This window comes from Arabidopsis thaliana, chromosome 2 (genome assembly GCF_000001735.4).
Source record: "Arabidopsis thaliana chromosome 2, partial sequence".
Lineage (NCBI taxonomy): Eukaryota > Viridiplantae > Streptophyta > Magnoliopsida > Brassicales > Brassicaceae > Arabidopsis > Arabidopsis thaliana.
In genome coordinates, this window is record NC_003071.7 from 12,230,880 (window position 1) to 12,249,366 (window position 18,487).

General features: G+C 31.1%; 3 protein-coding genes across 14 annotated transcripts; 2 read left to right on the forward strand and 1 right to left on the reverse strand.

The window, feature by feature from the left end:
- Window positions 1-4,995: 4,995 nt before the first annotated feature.
- Window positions 4,996-8,267, reverse strand: RAD51B (DNA repair (Rad51) family protein; the record flags this gene model as incomplete). 6 transcript variants are annotated; one of them, NM_001336172.1, is made up of 14 exons in its annotated part: window positions 8,124-8,261; window positions 7,933-8,046; window positions 7,695-7,847; window positions 7,477-7,580; window positions 7,340-7,403; window positions 7,183-7,238; window positions 6,995-7,075; window positions 6,846-6,905; window positions 6,654-6,745; window positions 6,443-6,562; window positions 6,217-6,360; window positions 5,929-6,037; window positions 5,801-5,858; window positions 4,996-5,227 (listed from the first exon to the last, which is right to left on the reverse strand). In NM_001336172.1, the coding sequence occupies exons 1-12, from the start codon at window positions 8,205-8,207 to the stop codon at window positions 5,997-5,999; spliced, it is 1,113 nt and encodes a 370-aa protein (NP_001323470.1). In that variant the 5' UTR covers window positions 8,208-8,261. The 6 variants fall into 6 exon arrangements, with proteins under 6 accessions (NP_001323470.1, NP_001323469.1, NP_001031438.1 ...); NM_001336173.1 differs by lacking the exon at window positions 4,996-5,227 and having other exon boundaries at window positions 5,647-5,858; window positions 8,124-8,260; NM_001036361.2 differs by lacking the exon at window positions 4,996-5,227 and having other exon boundaries at window positions 5,647-6,037; window positions 8,124-8,260.
- Window positions 8,268-10,886: 2,619 nt separating this feature from the next.
- Window positions 10,887-11,899, forward strand: AT2G28570 (uncharacterized protein). 2 transcript variants are annotated; one of them, NM_001336174.1, is made up of 2 exons: window positions 10,887-10,991; window positions 11,170-11,897. In NM_001336174.1, exon 2 carries the CDS (start codon window positions 11,185-11,187, stop codon window positions 11,419-11,421), a length of 237 nt encoding a protein of 78 aa, NP_001323524.1. In that variant the 5' UTR covers window positions 10,887-10,991; window positions 11,170-11,184; the 3' UTR covers window positions 11,422-11,897. The 2 variants fall into 2 exon arrangements, with proteins under 2 accessions (NP_001323524.1, NP_565675.1); NM_128417.2 differs by having other exon boundaries at window positions 10,887-11,899.
- Window positions 11,900-13,926: 2,027 nt separating this feature from the next.
- On the forward strand, window positions 13,927-17,595 carry AT2G28580 (transmembrane protein, putative (DUF247)). 6 transcript variants are annotated; one of them, NM_001336175.1, is made up of 8 exons: window positions 13,927-14,014; window positions 14,458-14,511; window positions 14,992-15,033; window positions 15,221-15,271; window positions 15,620-15,670; window positions 15,756-16,048; window positions 16,147-16,979; window positions 17,072-17,595. In NM_001336175.1, exons 1-8 carry the CDS (start codon window positions 14,006-14,008, stop codon window positions 17,389-17,391), a joined length of 1,653 nt encoding a protein of 550 aa, NP_001325136.1. In that variant the 5' UTR covers window positions 13,927-14,005; the 3' UTR covers window positions 17,392-17,595. The 6 variants fall into 6 exon arrangements, with proteins under 6 accessions (NP_001325136.1, NP_180425.2, NP_001325137.1 ...); NM_001336176.1 differs by having other exon boundaries at window positions 13,938-14,014; window positions 17,083-17,588; NM_001336177.1 differs by having other exon boundaries at window positions 13,938-14,014; window positions 16,198-16,979; window positions 17,072-17,588.
- The last annotated feature ends 892 nt before the right edge of the window (window positions 17,596-18,487 follow it).

An 18,487-nucleotide genomic window follows, 5' to 3' on the forward strand; every position in this document is an offset into this window, starting at 1 on the left:
ATCTTTAGTGGCTCGATACTTATTATAGTACCACGACATAGCCAACCGTATGAGGATCATCAATGCATAGAAGTTTAATGTGGGAGACTTGTGTCTCTATTCGTTCATATGTCACATTTTTATTTATGTGTTGATAAAAGAGAGAAAAATCACTAAATAGAGATAGTATAAAAGGATTAATCAAATAGTAACAGACTAGCTTAATCATTTATCAAAACATATAATTTATAAATTATGATAATTGTATCGTTAGTGATTTGATTCCTAGCTAAAATTACCAATCATGCAAGGAATAGTTATAAACAAAGCTACTTGTTTGTATCATTAAAATATCTGGAGATCTTAAAAGAAAGCAATGTAGACACCTTGCCGACAGGGAAATATACAAGTGGAAAATTAAATGTTCATTGTTTAACATAAATAGTTCGAAGATGAATATGGTTAATTTATTTCAATTGGATGCGGTTGTTGAAATAATATTTTCTAGGATGCAGTTGCTGAAAAAATTTATGTTTAGGGGTTGTGACTTGTGATTCGATGACTATACATTTGAGGAAACAAATGAATAATCTTTACCAAAATTCTTACAATATGTCAACAAGTCAATCAATTTTTAATTAAGAATTTTTTTTTACAATATGTTAAAATGTTTTTATAAGGTGCTATTGAGAAATTTTAAAACTTTACCGAATGTTTTGGAATGAGTCTTAAAAACACATCTTCGTTAATTTTAGCAAAAACTTAAACATTAGAAGGGAAAATATTGCAAATTCTTACTACTATATATTTGCCAAAACAAAATGATGTTATAATTCAAAAAATGAGGCAAGTGGTTGAAATATTTGACAAGAAACTAATAAATACATGTTTTACCAATAAAATCTATGGTGTAGATTTGTTTCGTTACATGGGAAAAGCCACAATGTAGACACGCACTTCTTCCACACATTTTCCCTAAAGATCCTCCCACATTAGTTGGCTCCCATGATTTTGACATTTCCTATCATTATGTATCCCATTCACTCCACAACATTGTTTGTTTCTTCAATATACAGTACTCCTATATTTACAAATTCTTTTTAAAAAACCATTGTTATGTATTACTCCACTATTTAGGTACCCATATTTTAGGACGGCAGTATTCTCAAAAAAACGGTACGACCAAATACTTATCTTTAGTTTTCATGCGTTTCATGAGTACTACATCGTACTTTCCGTTTTAAAAGTAATATCACAGTACCAATTGTTTTCTTCAAATATATATAATTGACCCCATCCTTATTAAACAAAGCCTTTTGTTTTCAATTGAAAATTTGATTTTTAACAGTTCTATCATTACCATTCGGATAGATTTTAAGTTACATCATATGCCATTTTTTTTTACAGAGTGTTTTAGCAAGAACGGTTCTTTGAATATAAAGAAGATCGATAAACTAAAATAGAGAAATTTTAAAATCTGTTGTTTTATTCCCATAAATTTATATTTCTTTTTTTTTCTGAAAAATAAACATTTTTAGAAAAAAGAATATTTTACAAAGATAGATATTTTATAATTTAACAAATCAGTTGTTCAATGTATTACATTTATCTTATAAATTAGAGTTGAAAATAAAACAATGAGTTTACAACACAAAATTATATCAGAAGTTATTTTTTGTGCAAAGTATAATAGAAGTTATAACGACTTTTCTTAATACGTATGTAAAATCTGACTAAGAAAGTTTACATACTATATTGAAAACTGGTCGACGTGAAAAGAAAAAGAGAAGAAATTAATCATAGGTTAGTGTTGGAATAAAGAAAGTGAAACATATGAAAATGATTAAAAAAGAAGAATTTAGAAATGATTTTCTTGCTATCTTCAGTCACACAACAAAATACTTTTGTGCCCTTTCCCATCATGGTAAGTGGTAACCAAGTCTTCAACCTTAAAAGATACATAAATATATAAACACTTATAAATCTGGAAAACGTAAATTATTCCAAATTTGGTTACTCCCAATAATGGGTCTCCTCGTTACCTACTAGAGCCGGTAGGTGAACCAAGTGTTTCTTTTTTTTTATTCAGAAAAATAAAAAAGAAATATTTTCTTATTTTTTGTCAATTTTTAGTGATAATGTAAAAAATCTTATCTACCCAATAATGTTATGCCACGTTGTGGATATGCCAACGTATATGATCCAACGGACGATACTTTGCCCTGCTTTTTCATTTATATCAAACACCACCATTGCTGATATGACACATTTTTAAAACAAAATTCATACATCAAAATCACACCGAAAAAAAGAAAAGAAATTTGATGTGATTGGTAGCAAAATTTGAAGCGTAGGAGGTTGAATTATTTCTTCCATTGCCAATCAAACTGATGCAATAAATGGTTAAATATAGGAATTTAATTAGGTTCTTCAAATATATGGTTAGAAGTTAAAGGTTTCCGAGCGGGTTGAAACAAAACAAATTGATTTATAACAATTGTTTTAAAAAATTTATTCTCTTGTATTTTCAGAAAAACTAAGTTAATTTCATTTTAATTATTTGGTCAACAACAAGATATATTAAAATTTTGGGTGGTTATCCAAATCGAAAGAAAATAGCTCACAAATGAATAAGTACTATTTTTAAGTCTACTATTACGAATCAAAAGATCAACGTAAATGCTTGAAGTACGTAAAAACAAAGACGAAATTTTTTAAAATAAAAATTATCTCGAAGAAACAACAACTTATCCTGAAGATTCCATATGGTAAACAATTATGAAGGAACATGGTGATCAATTTTGGATTGGACAAAGTTACAACTATGAGATTTGGCACCCTTTAGGGCCTATTTTTTCTTATAACATTTTCATCCCGTTACTTACAAAATTTCTTCCTTAAATACTTCCAAGAACATTTGAGAGATATACGAACTTTACTTGGTTTACTAATATAGAAGTGTTTGTCTTAGGTGTATGTGAAGAACTATGAGCATTGGAGTCTAGGCTCTTAAATATCATGATAAATACAGAATGATTTTGTTTATGAAACAATTGTTTTTCCTGTAAGATCAATACTACAGAAAAGAGGATATATAATTGATGTCGACAATTTATAAAACTTTTCGAATAACGGATCATTGTTGATTTAGGTAACGACAAACTAAGTGCAAACAAATTTTTTTGAAAAAAGACAGTGGAGGACCTTACAATAATACACTAATATAGACTATATAGTATTGTTAACATACGTGATTCTAAAGAAGTTTCAAAATCATCCTAAACTAACGAAGAAACAAGGGACCATTACGCAATTGATATATTAAAAAAAGAACAAATGGATATCTTTTGAGAATAGAGAAGAATATTTAATAAATAAGTTATGTGGGAGGGCTTGTAGTGCACAGCATCCAACATGAATGAATACAAAAGATTGGACAAAATAAGTAATTTTCTTTATAATTATTTAGCCAAGTACAAAAGCAGTGTTTCCTTTAATGGTTAGAATCTCTTGTCGGCAAGAATAGTGTACGAGGTTTTCAAATCTCTATGGGTTAACGTGGTCGTTTCCTGTCCGTTCATTTCTTTTTCTTACAGCCTTTTTTTTGGGGTAATGAACTTTTTGTTCTGCAGCCAAAAAAAAAAAAGACAGTCTGTTTCTTTTTTTTGTCCTAAGAAAAAAATTAACCTTTCAAGTTCCAACAGGCAACAGACACATGCTTCAGTTTTCTTCACCAAAGATTAATGATATGAATAATTTCGACTCCAGATTTAAGACTTAGGAATACCAATATGTGAAATATTGAACACGAAGAACCATAAAAGGATTATGAGTTAGATCATCTGGTTTAACATAATAGTGTTATTGTTTTTATAACTCTTCCAAAATTATGTAAAAGATTTAATATTTCATCCTAAATATTGATAATATACGAGCCATAATTTTATTTTCTCAAAAATAATTAAATAAACTTTATTGTTTGCCTTATTTTAATAAAATGGCATTTTTATAAACACAAAATATAGCCCAAAAATTCAATTCTGAAATTTGAATTCATATCGAATTATATAACCTATCTACCGAAGACAAGAATATTAATCATTTATATTATCAATTTGTATCTCTTTCCATCCTCTTGTTACATGAACTTGACATAACATGCCAAGCTACCATCATGACTTAATAATCATCATAAAGAACATGACAACAACGAAACATAATTCGTATGAATAATTTCTTGAATCACTCTGAAAAACGACAAAACAAAATATCACACTCAAAAATAAAATAATTCATTTGAATCACTTTTAATTATCTCGCTCTGAAATCACTCAAGTAATCCAAAATTTAAGTTTGCTTATCTTCAAAACAATTCCCAAAGTGGGTCTGAAGGCACATGCAGACATAAATCAATTACATAAACGAAGATAATATCTCTCTTTATCTTGAATTTTTTTTATCAATTGTTTTGGACATCACATATAATAACATCTTGAAAGATAAAAAAAATTATAACATGGAGTAAAAAATTGTATGTGATGATTATGTAAAGAGAGAGTCTAAATGTACTATACACATTTTAAAGAAAAGGATATATGATAACTGGTTCACCCCAAACATGTTAACCTCACAAACATTATTACCTAATCAACTCATTGCCTCCAACAACATTTATGCGTGAATCTATTATATTACAGATGTTTCAAATATTATATGTAAGATACGAATTGAATAAGATTATTAGTTCATCAAAATCCAAATGCAGTGGATGCCATCAATTAAAAAACGTATCCAATTTAAATTTAGTATCTTTAGTGCCCATGAAGTTTTCTAGTGGCTTCTTAAAACTAAAATAACGATAAAAGAAAGATTAATATAATAATCATGGGGCATGGAATATGATGCCATCCTTGAATTAAGTATATATGATTAGCCGGGTCATGTAAAATATCATACTCGTTAGAACCAGATTTTTCTTGATCACTTGCGGATCTTTTTTTGTTATTGGATTTAAGAAAAGAAGAACCCGACAACTGTCTAGAAATATGATGTTGACATGAGGTTTTTCCAATATGTATAAAAGACATAAAATTATTTGACCTTCTTTATTGATTACACCAATTTGCTTAAATGAAAAATGTAATCCTATCAAAATCAAGCTACCTTAATGTTGATAGTACTTTACGAGTTGACGTGTAGAGAAGACTTGACATTTAATAAAGCTCTTGCTCACTGATGATACTACCATCTGAAAGATCCAATCCGAAAATGAGATTTGAGGACATTACTATTAATGAAAGGAGAGAGTTAAATCTTATTAAAGAGATGATTAGGTCGCTAGCCCAATAAGTTCAAACAACTCTTTCATTTTTCATTTAGTTACTATCACTTGCAAAATTATCTACAGTTTTCTTACCTTTGAGTTGATTTAGTTTCACATCAACTTATCTATGTTAGCACAATTTCAAAATTTTAACATGTAATGGAGCAGATTAATTTTTAAATTGGGTGTTACTTTCACCGATTTTCCATACTTGTAGTGACTTACATTTGCTGATTCATTCTTTCAGAAGATGATTCCCATAAAATTGAGTCGACCAGTGGAATATTAGAAAAATCATATACTAAAAAAGTGAACGAAGATAACAAAAGATAAACCTTGACGTCCTCTTTATCAAGTCTTTTCTTGTCATTAATAAAGTAAACCTAATTTCAACTTTGATAAGAGCCAATAAAGATAACCATTTTCTTCGTATGAACATACAAACAAACCATTTACCAAAAGCAAAGAAGTTATATAGAGTGCATAGATCTAACTTACCAAACATAAACTGAATATTGTGAGACTTAATCATCCGTTTCATTGGTAACATGGAAGCCTACATATATACATCAATGTCTAAATATAAGTCTTTCCTAATAAGGTTGGATTGAGAACTAATTACTTACTATAGTGATTATTTGCAGCATTTGGAAGTTGATGTAGTTGATAATCGTAACAGGCCACCTTTGCTTAGCTACGAGCAGTCCCCGTGAAAATTTATCATGTCGCTGTGCCCTGCATTCTCCTCATCATTAGTGTTAATCTTTTTATACTGTAATATTCACTCTACCTCAAAAGGTTATCAAATGCATCAGAAGGCTAATGACTTATTTCAACAGAATCTCTTTATCAGCTCAAGTTGGATTCATGCTAAAATGTGCGAAATAAAGCGACATAATCGGGATCAACTATACCTCGAGCATGAATGGTGTTGATTCCTGGACCTTTCAGTTCAGTCCCGTTGTCGCTCAGCAATGAAATCCCAGCTGATGTTATATGGAACGGGAAGGCTAAAGGAGGCGACATAGGAGATTTTGCCACCTTAATGATTCTCTGACCTGCAAAAAGCGTGAAACCAATCCCATGAACATACATTCTTGGTAGTTACTGAGACCTTACAAATGCTTTACAAAGCCTTGCCTGACTTGGCTTCAAGGACCAGTCGGATGGTTACAGCATGAGCCCAGTTAATCCCCAATGCAGCAACAAGGTGAGAATCATATGTCTTTGTGTTGTCTTTGAATTCATCTTTAACTTTAGCTGTTGCAGAGGAAATCTATGATTGTGGTGAATGGGAATTAACAAGGATCACAAAACCTTATAAAGATACTTCAGTTTCTGTTTATTGTACCTTGGAAAGAATACTGACTAGTTTCATCGCGGTTTTGAGATCTAACTTGATTAGTCACCACTATAGGAATCCGTGAAAATTCAGCAAGCGATCTGGAAATGTCAGAGATCAATTTTAATCAATCTAACAGATGAAGTATGGATGTGAAGCTACGTTACAAGCTTTGAGCTGACATGAGACTAACGTTCATACTTTAAGAAAGAGATATGCCAACCCAACTGAGGTTGTCTCTGAGCTCCTGGTTTGTTTTCGCTGAAAAGCAAAATACCTTGTTACTAAGGTCACCAAAGGAGCAAGAATGATATGACAATGATCAGCAAGGAAATAGAAATTAGACTAACCCTGAAAGAAGAGCTGTCATACTATCAATCACTAGAAGCTTTACTTGGTTTTGAAGAATTGAATTCTTGAGTTCTTGTATACTGCCAATTAGAAAGAAAGAATTTTATATACTAACAACGTTTCAGTGATGCACTTTCGTATTTCCTTTAAGTTTAACTAACACAATGATGAGCAAAATCTTACGGACCTTTCAGTAAAGTTAGCTAAAGATGTTGGACGCAAAACAAGGATTCTTCCAGCCATCTGCACTGCAAATAGTTATATGTAAGCAATCTGGAATATGAGAAGACTTAACCAAAGACATAAACACAAAGAATAAACCATATAGCTGTTCCACACACAACCTCTTGTGCCATTCCTTTAAGATGAAACACTTCCGGAAAGCTTTCCAGTCCCATCTCTATCACCCTGAAATATACATTCTCTGAGGACTATGCACATAAATATACCATGTGAGAAAAAACAAAAAAAAACAGTTTACCTTCTTGAACTAAACTTGGATTCCACATCTATGTATATCACACGACCATCTAATCCTCCATAAGCTACTGGAAACGAAGCTGATAACGCAAGTTTCATGCAAAACTGCGTAGCAGAGAAAACTTTTTACTGTATGCAAACACACCAAAGGTACCAACTTTCAACTTAACTATACAACAATGAGACATAATAAAATCTTCAATCTTCTAAGAAACTAACCTGTGATTTACCAATACCAGGAGGACCAACTAACTCAGTAAGAACACCAAAAGGTATCCCACCACACAAGGTATCATCTAACCCCTTCAAATGTGTAGGAAGATGACCTGATAAATGTTCGTTTTCGACCTTCTTCTCCAGTAAAGATCGAGCCTTTGAACACATTACATGAACAAAAAGTACTCTAGATTATAAAAGCATATCAATCATATAAAGCAAAAAAAAATAAAGAGCTTACAGATTGACATGGTGGAGAAGTAGCTTCACTGATGAATGAAATTGCTGATCTTATCTCTTTCATTCCAACATCTAACAGCTCCATTAGTTCAAATTCCGTCATTGATAATGCATCCTATATTCAATTACTATTATACCCAAATTTCGAAAACCTAAGACATGATTGAATCATCGGAGAATATAAAGAAAAACCTTGGCGGTGATGATGTTTCTTGCAGCGAAGATGTTTGAGATTTTGGTGTGAAGACCCATTTCTCCGATGAGTTTGTTTGCCATTTTTTGTTTTCGTCTCCGGCGTCGGAAATATTCTTTAGACGGTGAAGAGATTAGAGAAGCTTCTCTTTCTCTCTCCCGCCAAATTGAGAGTCCTTTCCTTACTAAACCATATTGGGCCTTAAAGAGATGATTAGGCCTGACCCGTTTTGTATTATCCATGACCCGGACCATATTTAAGATTCGTTTTGGGCCTTTTGGGTTTTGCCGTTTTGGCTATCAAAATAAATAATATTTTGGCGAAAAATTTAAAATGAATACCACATTCATAAAGTATATTTTTTTGTTTGTAAAATCGATTTTTTTTTTTTACAATTTTATGCCAAATAATGTTTACTAAAAATTATAATATATTATAGCTTTTGTTTCCTGACTATCCTTTATGTGAAAATTTGAAATAGTAAATAAAATTTGAGTGAATGGTAACGACATAAACTCAATTTTTGTTTGAATCTATGAATGCATTATAAAAAAATTTGATCGAATAGAAAAATATAAATCTTAATAATGTATAAACAATAAACGTTGATATCATTGTTGACCAAAAATAAAACGATACAAGCCAAAAGATATAAATAATTAAGTTGCGGATTCTGTTTATATTGTAATTTTTATTGAACTTATAATAATATTCCGAGGAACTAGCAAGTCTTTTTCAAAACATTGGATCCAGCTAAGCAGTGTATCTTTGTTAACTCTGGTTTAAATTTGATTTTGAGTAGTTTATATTTGTTTGATGTGCTTTGAACTTTTAAGATTTTCTTATTTGGTCAAGTATAAAAGAAGGAAAGTGGAAAAAGTGAAGGAACGTCACAAATAACGTGCATGATTAGTATTTGATAAACCAATGACATATTAATATCAGGATTAATCCACAGAAAGTTGAATAGACAAACAACTACAATAAAATTTAACATTTTAATTATAGTTGTTGAGTATATAAATAAATAAGATACTCTTTGTAGAGGTTTTAGTCCAACCATCAAAATAAAAACGCGTGAACTTTAAAAACCAACTCAGAATATGACAATGAAAGAGTTAACACAATCAATCTAATGGGAGCCTGACCATTGGATTGGGAGAAGCTATAGTGATTGATGAGCTTTGTAAGAGCTACGATTCGTCACATGGTTTCTTTTTGGCCATTGTGAACGTTTTAAAATTGTATTTCACTAATCGTACTTCTAGGTACATAAAAGTGTATACAACTAGGGAAACTCATTAAGCTATACAATCCAAAAGTCTGAGCTAGTGATAAATGGAAGGACGGTCTAATTAATGTGATTCATGTTTGGATGATTTGAAGTCATGAAAGCTCATAAAAAGCTTTAGAATGGGGTCATACCAATTCAATAAGGACGGTGGATGAAGTCTTTTTGACATTTTTGTTGGTCCACTTAATTATATTATATTGATGAATTCGTTATATGAGAGTGATACTTTACAACTACAATGAATTTCCTAGAATATTCATTCGGTAAAGTTATTAAAAATTCGAATATATAGGCCAAAAAACAAATTTGAGAGGTTAAAAATACTAAGAAAATGTTAATGGTTGTGGACATGACGAAAATGTGGCTCTTGATCTGAAATTCAAAATCTTTGTAGTAAAAATTGAATATGTCGCTTGTTTGGTTAATAAACTTCAAATGCTTATTTTTGTTTTTCTAAAAAATCTACAAAAATTGGATGCTGTTAAAATGATAAATCTAAATGCAATCTCAATGTAGAAAACATATTGTCTAATACTACACAAACTTGCGGTCCAAATGGTAAAACCATATACTATACTTTTAAACTACCAGATTAAAAGCAATTACATATTTAAACGTGTTTAAATCACTTTACGAAATACATTTTTCTCTATGGTAAGAGAAAACAAAAGAAATGTTTTCTTTCACCAAAGTCAACGACCGAACTTGCTCGAGACTTTCCTTTCTTCATCTAGAAACTAACTAAACTAAATTGTGAAACAACCCAAAAAGCTAAACTAAAATAAATTCACATTATCTGTAAAAAACTAAAAACACTTCATATTGTCACTAAATCTTACTACACATCTTTAGTGATGCAATTTTCATAACATTGAAGTTTGGATCATCTTAAATCTTAAATATATGAAACGTTATCATCCCTTAGACTAAGGTTCATGAGTTTCTAATTGGACTAGTCTATATATGCACCAACTCTATAGTTTATTAATGAAAATATAATGAACATTATATTTTGTTTTAATATGAAGACTCTCTTTTGTTTCCATTAGAGTTTGGCAATGGATTTTAAATAAGATGATTCCTTTTTGTTTTATTTCATTTATCACTTACCTTGATCTACTTCAACTTGTTTCGTGACTTTTAGGTGCATGACCCCAAGTATTCACACACACACACACGTATTCATAAGCTTCTTAGAACACCTCCAGTGGTGTTTCTTAAAGCATTCTTGAATATTCATGACAAAAGTACAAGGTATTATAAAATATTAATAAAATATAATATGTGCCCCTAGAAACCATTGACCCACCATGCATTCTGAATAAACACCGAACCTTACCACATTTCTGAGCAATTTTTCCACAGAAGACCAATTCCTAATCATGTTTAATAATTAATTAATTTGGATTTTGGAGCTATCTTTACTCTTTCTTTGCCTATAAATTAAACTCCATCTCTCTTCTTATCCTTCTACTTTTCTTTCCTCTTCTCAGCAAAAAAACATTTTTAGTAACATTTGTTCTAATAAGAAATTTGTCTCTTGCTTTAACAAGAAGCAAGACTAGCCTTATCTGTACCTTTCTTTCTGAATTAAAGAACCCTTTAAGATTCATATGATTTTCTTAATTCTTTTTTATATATGTAGATTTGTTTCTTAAACACTATATTTATGTTTTACAATAATTGTTTTATATGTTTTCAACTTCTTTGTAGATTTGCTTCTTACACACACTAATGTTTTATCTTTGCAGAGAAACTTGACATTTATGGAGTCTGTGAAGACCAAATCCTCCACCGCGAGGAGCGTTGAGCTACCGCCTCGCCGTGGAAAGGTGAAGCGAGAGATCTTTGGTTTCTTAGCCAATTCCATTGTTTCCGCCGCCGTGAAAGCTGGTGGATCGTTTAGGAGGAACGGCGGAGGTGGTGGTGGTGGCTCTTCTTCCTCAACCACCACTCCTCCAGGGAGTGGATACACCTCCGACCAGAACAACGAATCCACTTAAACAACAAACAGACATAAAGACATAATTATGAAAGTGCCACCACCATGGCACTCTTGAGAAGAAAGCTGAGTGGTTCTGTTCGTTTTTGAAAACAGAACGCTACTTTTTTCTCCAAGTCCGGTTCGGTTTTATGGTGGTTTGTTTTCTTATGTGTGGTACGACCCGGTTTAACTTCGTTTTTTTGTGGGTTAAACTGGGAATACGTAATGGTGTGATTAATTTGCTTTTGATTATGTTGTAAGCAAAAATATCTCCCTAATTTGTTGTTTCTACGTGTTTTTAAAGTGGAGTAATGATGTCCTCTGGGAGATATTTTTGATTTGGTTTGGGTTGGGTTTGGTTTGGATTTAATTATGTAATTTGTATGCTCTAAGTGTCTGTTTGAGTGTTTGTATCTTAAATGCAATGTATAATTAAGTGTGTTTGATTACTTTTATTAGCTTCTTTCTCTTTTTGAGTTGAGGAATTTTAGAAATAGTAAAATTACGTCAAAAAGTTATAATCCTTAATGAGTTAATGTTATTACAAGATTGATAAATGGTAAGACTATTAATTCTACTAAAGTAAATGATAATATTTAGCAAATAACAAAAAAGATACAGACCAAAAGTTTAGAATGAAATTTATGGATCAATTACGAGATCGGCACAATTAAATGTATGCCTTTGTTTAATTAGGTACTTTTTCATATGCTTATAGAAATAGGTACTTCTCTTTCTGTTTATGTTAGGCTTTTACCCTTTTGCATTTTTTCTTCATTTTTCCAGTACTTCTCTCAACGGTGATGACAATGAATTCCGTTGACAATAACGAACAATTTTTTGGTTTAGAATTAGTGATGAATTGGGGATTAATTGATTTGAATCGTTTTTAAGAGTAGAACCCTTGGGTTTCCTAGATAGTATCCTTAGGATTTATATTTCTTCCATAACAAATCGTTTAACTTGATTGATTGGATTAATTGGAGACGACGTGTTGGTGACGGAGAAAGTTGGAAACGAAAGAAATAGTGTTTTTGATGGACTTAAAGGTGATGGTGTTGACAAATATGGTGTTTATGAAGCAAGTGCGGCAGTGAGAAGTGAGGATTGAGGATTTGAGTTGCAGGAGAATTTGTTAAAGACAATGGTGTTTTATCAACATTATAACCTCACACAAGGGGCAAAACCATCATTTTTCTTACCAATATATGCTTATTTCCATAAACCCATTCAAAAAGTTCATTTTTTCTAATTATTGGGCCAAAATGTGTCCAATCTTACAAAAGCCCCTGAAATTTATCTTACATGTACTTTTAAAGCATTATTCATTTGCTGTAATTATTTAATTTTGTTGTTGGGACATAGTTAATAATAAGTTTGGTGAAAAGTGGGATGGCTAGCTTTTGCCTTTTTCAATTGTTTATTTTTCTCAAAATTTATAAAAGAATCTAAGACATATTTTAAATGCAACTATACAAGTCATACTTTTCCGGAAAATAGATTACTAGTCAATAAGAAATCTTAAAATCAATTATTTGGATTCTTTTCAAATGTGTTCAAATTTTACCTTCAATGATTATTTTATTGGTTAGCTAATTATATTCAAAGTGCATCAAGATATGTTACTAAAACTAAGTAGACTCGAGTAAACACATCGCACAAATCTTCTTCTGTAAACCAAACGGTTATGAGTAGTAGGGAATCAGAAGACAAAATTCTTATGCATAAAGTATCTTTTTATATATTTCATTTTTTTTTTGTTTTACATTTTTTTATGAAAAAAACCCCGATCTATAATCAATATCTATTACGTGGATAATATAATTTAGTAGAGTCAGAACTCCGATAAAGAAGGTAGAATCAAATAGATTTAACATTTAAGTATTTAACTAAAAGTACTACCATGTATATATTTCAATTGAAAAATGTTATTTCAAAAAGTATTATCGTATATGTAGAGGTTGATGATATTCAAAACTTTTTTAAAATACTATATCGTAATTAAGTATCATTTGAAATCAATCTTATTTTGTTATAATTTGTCAAATTTTGGTATAATCCGGTTATTTAAAGAAAAAAGTTATCCAAGAAACTGATCAGTTCAACATGAATCGAACCAAAATTCTTGTGTAACCGAACACTAATAAAAAATATGTCTATTGGTTCAGCCAAGAGGATTGAATCCAAACTGAAAACCGAAAATGTTTGTTCGGTTCGATTTTGGTATTCTCGATTCGGGTTAAAATCGCAGGATCCTAATAGCTCCTATCCGGTTATAAATCCCATTGGACTAACAACAATTGAGAAACTTTTGTGAAAAACAAACATCATATGATCCAATGTGTTCCGCGTTTGTGATTTTCTATTTCTTCAATCCTGAGTCCTGACAGCATAATTCTTTGCCTCAAATAAAGAATAAAAAAGTTGGGATGATTTTGCCGAAGTCAGAAGCAATATAAAAATGCTTGAATTAGATTATCTTTCACACTCACGTCATAATAGTTCTCTATCTTCCTTTTGTAATCTTATATAAATCTGTAACCTCGTAATGTTACAATCCATGCACAACTAAATAAGTTCACAGAGCAACGGTGACGGTACACATGATCCAGGTTCGAGGGAAACAAAATTTATTTATGTGTGTTTTCAAAGTTTTTGATGTTTTTAACCCAAAAAAAAAAGTTTTTGTTGTCGTCTTCTAGTTGTTAGTAGTATCAGTTCTGACTTCTGATTATATGTAATTCAAATCTTTAACCTTTATTTCTTCAATTTAAACAACAAAAATAAAATATCTGAACATTAAAAAGAGTATATATCTATATATATTATTTGGTATATTGGTATAATATGTACTTTAGTGCTATTTTTCTTTATTATAAGATTTTATTTCATAGAGTACAAAATAGTGTTAGTTATTTCTAATGTTTTAGAAACAATATTTTAACTTTATATAAAATTCTATTAGTATTATATATATATATATAAATAGTTGTTAGCTTTATTTACGATCCATATATATTAAAAACGTCTCATTTTTCTATTCGTGTTAGTTTAGTCCTCAGAATCTCTAGGAATGGTCATGAAGCGAGAGTATATAAAAGACGACGAGGTACGTATCCAATATTGATAATGCATTTAGCAGGTTCATGTGTGTTAAGAAAAATAAAATAAAAATAACATATTCTAATCCCTAGGAATTTTAGCTAGAAAAATAAAATAAAGTATAAGATGATAAAATTAAACTAAAAAAGAAATAATTACAATACAGAAATTTGATATTTTCTAATTATCTATTAAATTACTATAGCTGAAAATCATAAATAGTTTAACTATATGTTATTTCTCTTTTAAATATATGGTTTGTTAAACAAATACATTTAAATATGTGTATATGTATATATGTATATACAGGAAATAAAATTTATTTCTTAATTGATGTTTGTTATCATTTTCTTGTCTTCTACTAGCCAGTTAGTATATTAGTTCTGACCATTTATAATTCCCCTCTCTAACCTTTATTTTATTAATTTAAAAAACAATAAATATAGTATCTAAACACTAATATGTATCATAAATTTTGTAAATCAAGTCTCCTGGCACGACCCTGACCGAGATGTTCAAAGACAAAGAGGTATAAATACTATTTGGTCCTATTATCTGCATTTTAGTGTTATATTTCTTGATTATAAATTTTATTTTATAGATTAAAAATAGTGTTAATTACCTCTATTAATTTTAAAAATAAAACATTGAACTTTATTTACGATGCATATGTTATCCGAAATAATATTAACGTTTCATTTTTTTATTTGCCTTAGCACCACAAATCTCTCGGCACCGCCCTGGGTGAGATATTGAAACACAATGAGGTATGCATGTATTCAATATTGATAACACATTTAGCAGATTCAATTGGGTTATAAATTTTATTGGAAAATATTATATTTTTATCCCTAAGAATTTCAGCTAGAAAAAAAATATGATGATAAACTTGGACTATAAGAGAAATAATTACAGCATACAGATTTGATATTTTCTAATCATTTATTAAAATATTATAGCTGTACATCATAGAAAGTTGTACTATATGTTATTTCTCTTTTGGTTATATGACTATTGTTTTTGTTTTGGTAGTTTATATGACTATTGTTTGTAAAACAATTACATTTATTTAGTTTTATCCAAAAAAATTAATCGTTTTTTTTTTTTGGCATTAGCCCTCCACATCTCTAAGCACAGTTCTGGGCGAGATGTTTAAAAACAACGAGGTACGTATTTAGTAGGTTCCGGTGTGTGTGTGTTAGTGTGTATGTGTTTTTTTTTTATCAATTGTTGTTATACTATTACTTGTAGGAGAAGGAACATATTTTTTCGGATCTAGAACGAGGAACAATGCTAACAAGACCAATGGGCGAAGGATATATTCAATATCTACGGCTTTCTAAAGAGACGACTCAACCGGCGGATTCTAAGATTCCCGGTCTTTGGTCTTCTTCCGTTAGACCAGAGTTTTGTTGCATCTATAGAGTACCAGACCGGTTACGCAAAGTGAACCCCGAGGCTTACACTCCTCAAATGCTGCTAATCGGACCTCTTCACCATTCCAAGAAAGCTGAAGCCCTCAAGCGCTACAAAACCGATTTAAGGTAACAAGTAACAACATAGTATTTTAACTAGTATTATTTTTGTTTGAGACTTATAGATTTTGCTTAAAAAGTCAAGCTAATACGTATGGTTAATCTAGATATTTGAACTATCTGAACATGGAGCTTCACAAGAAGAAGTGCCTTGATAGTATTGCAGATATATATGGGGATCAACCTGTCAAAGAGTTCAGGAGAATCATCGAAATAAATGAGAAATTCATAAGAGATAGCTACGCCGAGTCAACAATATGGATCAATACTAAAGATTTCGTAGAAATGATCCTCCACGACTCGGTGTTCATACTATTGTTCTTCATTCAAACCGGAAGTACCCTAAACTTCAACAAGAAAGAAGATATTCTTTTCAACCAGAGTCGTCTCATAAACGCTACCGCCATTTTAGAAGATCTAATCTTGCTCGAGAACCAACTCCCTTATGCCCTTTTAGAGAAACTCTTTGAACCTTTTTCCTCAAATGTCAATACTAAGGAAACGTTTCGTGATATTACCCTTCGAGCTTTTAGGTTTGAGGGAAAGATCAAAGAAGAAGTGAGATTCCAACATTTTACAGATTTGTTTCGGTGTGTCCGTGTCAGCACACTTTCTTTGACAGAAGAACAAATTAACATAGCAAAAAACGAGCCACCGAAGAGCAGAAAGATTATGTACAACGCAGACAAACTAGACAGTGCAGGAGTGAATTTTGTGAATGTGGATGAAGAAAATGATTTATCGTTGGTGATTACTTTCAAAGACGGAATCTTGAAAATGCCTTGTTTCACAGTGGAAGACAACACCGAGAGGGTCGTGAGGAATTTAATGGCACTCGAGCAATGTCATTACCCTCGAACTACTTTTGTTTGTGACTACATCTCCTTCTTGGATTTCCTCATCAATACCGATCAAGACGTTGACTTGCTCGCCAAGAAAGGTACCAAGTTGGATATTCATATTATAAGTTACCGACGTTTTTTTTTCTTCTTCTCTCAATTCTAAGATTTGTAACAAATTTTACGTTGAAAGGAATTGTAAAGAACTGGTTAGGACATCAAGGATCAGTGACAGAAATGGTAAACAAGCTATGTTTAGGGCTCGTGGATTTCGGATCTCACTATAGCGATATAGTCGAAAACCTCAACAAACACTACGACAATCGTCTCAACAGATCTGTCGGCACTCTTCGGCGAGTTTATTTCAAAGATCTTTGGACCGGTACTGCCACCATTGCCGCAGTCGTTCTCCTTGTGTTGACTTTAATTCAGACTGTGGCTTCCATTCTCCAAGTGATGATGCAGAACGACAATAAGTCTCCGCCTCCTCCAGCTCCGTCCCGGGGACTATAGATTGTTTCTTGTTATATACGAAACCAAACTATATTTGTCTTTTTTTTCCCACACAAAATTATGTTTAACTGTTTTTCTCTTTCAATCGACTTTGTAAATAATGCTTCTTTTTCACGTTGTTTAGTTATCCCACCATAGCTACATCATCCATCATTTTCGTTATGTATCTTCAAGTTAATCATAAAGTATTGTTTGCGTTCAAAAAGTTAAATTTCTTTCTCTCATTATATTACTTAGTTTTCAGTGTGAATTTGGAGGGGTGCAAATAACAAGAAAATTTATGAATGTACTAATTAATCTTTTGAGTCTTATAACCAAAGGTTCTATATTTTTTGGAATCAATATTGAAAAAAATTAGTTTGTAAAGTTTAATTTCAGGAGAATTAGCTAAAAATAATCTTTGTAACTATCTTTGTGAATCTAAAAAAAAATGTGCTTTGGGAGGAAGTCATCCAACCAGTAAAGATATATTTAATAACAAGTTTAGCCACAAGTAAAGCTTATAAGAAAGGTGGGCTTTATTGACAGTTCACAAAACCAGAGGATCTATCACTTTTCTAAATCTTTTCAAGCTAAAACTTATAAATGGTCCATCAAAAATCAGAAATTTTTAATATTTGGTCAGCTTTATGTGTTGTTTAGTCGTACCTCTTAAAGCAATAAGAGTTTTGTAAGATGGATTATGCTCTAAACATGGCCTTATAGAAAATAACAACCACACCAGTTTTTATGTCCGTCAATTCTTCATACATAAGCTTCCTTTCCAATTCCATCAACTCCAAAAATAATCTTAGAATGACAACATTTAACCATTTTGACTCTCCACAATGTAAATCAATTCACGTGAACTTTGTGATTTATCTTTTAAAAGACACAACATAGAAAAAAATCTCTTCCAAAATTTGGATATATTACCACTCGAAGTGGTTAACCATGCCTTAATCAAATGGATAGACCTGGTTTCGTCCCATTAGAAATGATCTTCATCTTCCATCGTTATAAGATACATGCCATCAAAAGCTACATGATCCTCCTGATGATGAAGTGTCGACGATATGGTTCATGAAACGCTTCCAAGACATTCAAGCAATGAAGA